This window comes from Coregonus clupeaformis, chromosome 9, assembly GCF_020615455.1.
Source record: "Coregonus clupeaformis isolate EN_2021a chromosome 9, ASM2061545v1, whole genome shotgun sequence".
Lineage (NCBI taxonomy): Eukaryota > Metazoa > Chordata > Actinopteri > Salmoniformes > Salmonidae > Coregonus > Coregonus clupeaformis.
The window spans coordinates 350,583-356,942 of NC_059200.1; the positions used below are offsets into that span (position 1 = coordinate 350,583).

Genomic DNA, 6,360 nt, shown 5'->3' on the forward strand with positions numbered 1-6,360 from the left:
GTTCTAGTCCTTTTGGATCTACATGGGTAAATAAAAAAAAAAGTTAACTGTAAACTGTGTAATATAATGATAATAATAATAATATGTACATGACGATTAAACTTTGATTTGATTTGAAAAGTCCCTATGTTAAGGGTCCATGGGTCACTTTTGTCGACATCCACCTTACCTTTGACTCTGAGCCGGGACGAGGTCTTGGATCTTCCCACAACGAAGGTCACGACCCCAGTGTCCCCGTGGCAGACGTTGACGAACACCAGGATGTGGGTTTTACCAAAGGACTTGAGAATAGTCTGGTGGCTCTCGCGTAGCTTCAGCCCATCTTTGAACCAGTGGACATCCATGTCCTCCTCCTCTACCTCCACACAGAACGCTGCGTTCTCCCCCTCCAACACGTCTAGTTTTCGAGGAAGTTTTTTAACAATTGTACCTGGGGATGAGAAAAGAGAGTAGAGGGTCATGTACTGTATGGCTGTAAATCCTGGAGCAAAATAATTGGGTTTGGTATGATTCATAGAAAATAACTTGAAAACATTGAAAAACATAAGAAACAACATTTTGGAATAACATTGTTTCAATAGTTCTGATGCTCAAAGATGTATTTCCTAGACTGTATTAAATGAGTGAATGAGACACTACCATACTTCTTCCATACTATAAGATGTCTACCTACCTTTGACGGCCAGCTCAGCGATACTCTTCCCTCCGTCAGGCATCTCACAGAGATAGACCCCATCGTCGTCCGCTCCTACATCTCGAATAGTGAGCCTGTGTCTGGTTCCTTTCTGCTCTATGGCGTATTTACCCCCTGGCTGCAGTCTCTGGTCCTCCAGGTACCAGGCTGTAGGGATGCCCTCATTAGGTACCTCACACTCCAACACGGCCATGCCCCTCTCTCTCACCTCCACGTCTTGCAGCGACCGCCTGAACCGCACCGCTGGAGCTGCACACAGGTGGAAAGGGAGGTAGTGAGTTGGTTGTGAAATGGATTGGTTTATACACTGTCTGGAAAACATATTGCACTATGTCTCTGTGTAGTGTTTTTACAGTGCCTTAGGCACATTTTAGGTTGTTTTTACAGTGCTTTAGGCACATTTTAGGTTGTTTTTACAGTGCTTTAGGCACATTTTAGGTTGTTTTTACAGTGCTTAATGCACATTTTAGGTTGTTTTTACAGTGCTTTAGGCACATTTTAGGTTGTTTTTACAGTGCTTAATGCACATTTTAGGTTGTTTTTACAGTGCTTTAGGCACATTTCTAGGTTGTTTTTACAGTGCTTTAGGCACATTTTAGGTTGTTTTTACAGTGCTTAATGCACATTTTAGGTTGTTTTTACAGTGCTTTAGGCACATTTTAGGTTGTTTTTACAGTGCTTTAGGCACATTTCTAGGTTGTTTTTACAGTGCTTTAGGGACATTTTAGGTTGTTTTTACAGTGCTTTAGGCACATTTCTAGGTTGTTTTTACAGTGCTTTAGGCACATTTCTAGGTTGTTTTTACAGTGCTTTAGGCACATTTTAAGTCATTCCAATCATTGGTTGAGTTTTGATCAAGGTATAACACATTTCATGAGCTACGGTATGACTTATGCTATGATTGATTACAGGATTTCAACATACAGTATTTCAACTACATTTATAGTAAACTTTTAAGGTTATTTCTTCCAATCTATCGGCATTGCTGTGACTTTGGCCGTGGTCAACATGGTCAACAACACAGCAGAAAATCTGTATTCAGGACACATACAGGACACATACCCCAGCTCATAATTCAGCCTCTAAATATAGGGACACATGGAGGCAGTGGGGTGGGCAGGGGAGACATGCAGGAGGTAGGGGGAGAAGGAAAGTTAGGGGGAGGGGGAAAGAGACTAGGGGGAGGTAGGGACACATGGAGGCAGTGGGGTGGGCAGGGGAGACATGCAGAAGGTAGGGGGAGAAGGGAAGTTAGGGGGAGGAGGGAAGAGACTAGGGGGGAGGTAGGGACACATGGAGGCAGTGGGGTGGGCAGGGGAGACATGCAGGAGGTAGGGAGAGAAGGGAAGCTAGGGGGAGGGGGGAAGTAGTGGTAGGAAGAGGGAGGTAGGGGTAGGAAGACCCCTGTTTATCTCCATTAATCAAGACTCTATGGCAATAACTCCATGGTAGATTAGGGATGTGGATGCCTAGACGAGACAGATGCCATTTAACTTATGTGGCCAGCTAACTCAGTGTGCTGTGCTATGGCTGGATCACCCTGGGATTATCCTATAATGATGACTAAACAATTACCAATTACGTGCGTGACTCAACTGTGATCTTTTAGCAATGCATTTCCATAATCTACTGAACTCTCTATAGAGCAATTAGTTGTGACAGCTGAAGATCTAACTCTCTCTCCATGGCATTCCTATGAAGTAAGTAAGTATGTTCCTGACTAGCAATGTTATTTCTTCAAAACGACGATCAAATTAGGGGGGTGAGCGCATGCTTTCATCGTTTCAATCCAACCTGATTGTTGATCATCATGGCGAAGGAATGAAGTAAGGAAAGAAAGGAAGGAAAGAATTATGGTACAGATGTAGGATCTTCATTTGATCACCCTGTTGCAGGAGAACTTTCCGGCAATGGTTTAAAAAGGCTTCTGAAGTTTGTAATTTCCACTTTGAAATTCAAAACTTGATTTTCCCTTATGAAAAAGGTATCAAGACCTACAAAAATGTCCATTAATTATAATCCACATAATAATTCACATTTCTTGTTGCTGCAGGAAACTGGCTCAAATAAAGATACTACATCTGTAAGAAGGAAGAGAAATTAAGAAGGAAAGAAATAAAATAAAAGAGAAGTCATGACACACTGCTCAAGGCCTACCTTTGACAGTCAGGTAAACAGAGCTGAGGGTGTGTCCCAGAGCGTTGGATGCAGCACACACGTAGAGCCCTGTATCCTGATGTTTACAGTACATCACTTTGAGCGTGTAGTAGCCCTCTCTATCCTCAAACAGAAGGTGACGCCTCCCAGCCTCTAGGGGCACTCCGTCTTTCTTCCAGATGATCTCAGGCTTAGGTTTCCCCGTCACGAAGCAGCGGAACTTAGCATGTTTCCCCTCCGACACCGTAAACTTCTTCACATTGGACGAGTTCAGATTGGGCTCGTCCGGCAGTCTCGACGAACCGTGTCTCCCCATCCTGTGCCTCATACTACGAGGTGATGTCTGCCCGTTGCTGTACCCATTTGACGTGGACGCCCGCTCTCCTGCCGTTCCGGGGACGGGCTCCACAAGCAGCACTGCGCCCGCCAGCGCCCCACCTTGGTTGTTATGGGCTCTGCAGGTGTAGACACCCCCGTCGGGCATCCGCGTCCGGAAGATCTTCAGCTGGAACCAGCCTCCGTCCTGGCTGCTGACGTTGAAGTGGGCGCTCTCGAAGATGTCGCTCAGCTTCTTCCCGTCCTTCTCCCACACCACCTGGGGCAGAGGGTTACCAGACAGCTTACAGGAGAAGGCTGCGTCCTCGCCCCGGTCCACCCTCAGGGAGAGGGGCTTGATGAGGAAGTGAGGTCTGTCATCTGACAGCAGGGGCTCCTCTTCATAGCGCTGCTTCTTTTTCCCCCGCTCACTCACCTCTCCATTTTCTTTCTCTACCGCTCCATCCTGTTGATCTACCTCTCCGTTCTGTTGATCTACCTCTCCGTTCCGCTGCTCTACATCCCCATTCTGTTGCCCTCCGTACTCCCTGTTCTCTTGCCGTCTATATTCCCCATTCTGGTTCTGTTGCCCCTCCAACTCGCTGCTCTGTTGCCTTTTAAACTCTGCATTCCGTTGCCCCCCTAACGCTCCATTCTCCAGCCAGGTCTGTTTCTGTATCCCTTCTGGCTCCTGACTGTCCCCCTCCACCTTCAGTGTGGCAGGTGCGCACGTCTCACCCACGCTGTTACTGGCCTTGCAGATATACTGGCCTGCGTCCTCCAGCCTGACCCCAGTGATGTGTAGGAAGTAGGCCTTGCCCTCCTCCGACAGCCTGTAGCGTCCCTCCGACAGGATCTGTACGTTCTTCTTCTCCCAGACCACCTCAGGATAAGGGTCCCCGGCGATCTTGCATTGCAGGACGGCGTCCGTGCCACACTGTGCCACCACGGGGCGCGAGTAGCCCAGCACACGGGGGGCACCACCGAATATGTCCATGTTGGCTTCCTGTGTCTGTCTCAATCCCTTCTTCTCACGCTGATGGGCAAAACAAATTGAGTCTGTAGTAGGAGTCTCTTGTTGATTGTGTCACACGATCGTCTCTACCGCATATCAATCTGGAGAGAAGATATGAGTCATAGTACATTAATAATACAGTTACTACATAACTCTCACACAGTATTTAGTGATGCCTTATATACGTAATTAAGCAATAAGGCCCGGGGGGGTGTGATATATGGCTAATATACCACGGCTAAGGTCTGTTCTTAAGCACGACGCAACGCAGAGTGCCTGGACGTGGTATATTGGCCATATATCACAAACCCCCAGGGTGCCTTATTGCTATTATAAACTGGTTACCAACGTAATTAGAGCAGTAAAAATAAATGTTTATCATACCCATGGTATATGGTCTGATATGCCACGGCTGTCAGTCAATCAGCATTCAGGGCTCAAACCACCCAGTTTATAATGCCTTATATACAACCCATCAGCTTCGGACAATGTATTCACTGCTTTGTTATAACAGAAGGACAATGAATACAGCCCCACACTGAAGGACAGTGCTTTCTCCTCAGTCTATTGTTGTTGACCCAGTAAACAACCCATGATAATGTCTCTGAGATTAAAGTGGAGGTTTGAATTGACAGTCTCAGTCAGAACAGAACAGTCCACAGCCCTCCCAGCTGGTGCAGTAGCTCAGTCGGAGGAATATTTAAAGTAGTCTGTCCAAATAAAGACACTGCCTGGAGGCCTTGTGTCAGATAACAGAACATCCACACAGTAACATATAGTATGTACACCTTTACTCTCCAACATAAGAGCCTACTATACACTAAAGGAAAATGGGTAAAGAAAATATGATACCTCCTGGGATTTTTGGACCAGTGTTGATGATCTTGCCTGAGAGACATTCACAATCTGAATGCCCACAGGGATTGAACATCGGGAAAAGGGAACACTAGAAACGTCTAATCCATCGTGTCATTGTTGCTATACTAGTATCCCCATATCAGGTTTAGCTATAGCCTTCCAAATGTATTGTGGTGTAGTTCATGTTCTCTTAGGTTGTCTGTAGCAGCTTTAGGTTTAATCTCTGGCAGGCAGGCTATTTCCCAACACAGAGAGGACTCTCTTTTACACGTAACCACATGGCATTTGACACTGCAGCCAATGTGTCTAGGTGCTGCAGTATTTCCCTCCAAAAGGCTGTCATACAGTACATGCTACTGGATCATTGCCATTGACCCAGTTATCTATTTGGTTACCATGGGGGCAAAGACCCTGTTGATAAAAATGCACTTCCAGTGCTCTCCAAGAGCTGAATTTCCTGTTCACTCTCACAGGTGAGGTTAAATAAATAATGATCCAATCATACAAACTGTGGGAATCAGGAACTTACCAGTGATTCCAGAGTGACACTTCCTCTGTTCCACATTGACAATATAGCCCACAAATTACAGCCACTCTTCAGAATCTCTTCCCGGGGTTCTAGAAGATATGGACCCCTTTGATTGGAATGACCTTTGACCCAGGTGTAAGTCCGGTTTAGCGTCCCTTAAAATGGCCGTCGTCTGCTCTGTCTGGTAGGGATATGTTTCCCGCTCTCAGTGGTCTGGTGCAGTCCTGCTCTCTCACTAAGACAAGAATGTCTCTCAAGATGTCCTGGGTAAATAAAAGCTAAATTAGTGACTTGATCAACTGCAATCCTCTGTTCCAAACAGCAACAAACAGATCCACAGCTCTCAAGGCTTGTCCTGTTGCTGTATCTGTCCATCCAGTGAGGTGGCTGTGGCTTCTGGAACTGGTGGGGGTCTGGAGCTCCTGTACAGGGACCACACAGTCCACTCTGAGTGCCTGGTGGTTTGCGTCACCCAGTCCTAAGGCGCCCTGAGTGTCAATGTCAGGGAGAGAGGGAGAGAGAGAGAAAGAGTGAGAGAGAGAAAGAGAGAGAAAGAGTAAGAGAGAGAGTAGGAGAGAGAGAGAGAGAGAGAGAGAGAGAGAGAGAGAGAGAGAGAGAGAGAGAGAGAGAGAGAGAGAGAGAGAGAGAGAGAGAGAGAGAGAGAGAGAGAGAGAGAGAGAGAGAGAGAGAGAGAGAGAGAGAGAGAGAGAGAGAGAGAGAGAGAGAGAGAGGGAGAGAGACAACCGTTAAATGCTTGTGCAGCTGCTGCCCTGCCACTGCTAGCCGCCCCTA

General features: G+C 46.6%; 1 protein-coding gene across 2 annotated transcripts in view; it reads right to left on the reverse strand.

Moving 5' to 3' along the window:
* obsl1a (obscurin like cytoskeletal adaptor 1a) overlaps nucleotides 1-6,038 on the reverse strand; it is a 19,913-nt gene extending 13,875 nt beyond the window's left edge. The window contains exons 1-4 of one of the 2 annotated variants that reach the window (XM_041871425.2): nucleotides 5,569-6,038; nucleotides 2,852-4,282; nucleotides 674-943; nucleotides 170-430 (exon numbers count right to left, since the gene is read on the reverse strand). In XM_041871425.2, the coding sequence (XP_041727359.2) occupies nucleotides 170-430; nucleotides 674-943; nucleotides 2,852-4,163 (1,843 nt within the window). In that variant the 5' untranslated portion in view covers nucleotides 4,164-4,282; nucleotides 5,569-6,038. Of the gene's footprint in view, nucleotides 1-169; nucleotides 431-673; nucleotides 944-2,851; nucleotides 4,283-5,568 lie in introns of those variants that run through there. The other variant, XM_045222426.1, reaches the window with a different exon arrangement.
* Between the last annotated feature and the right edge of the window lie 322 nt (nucleotides 6,039-6,360).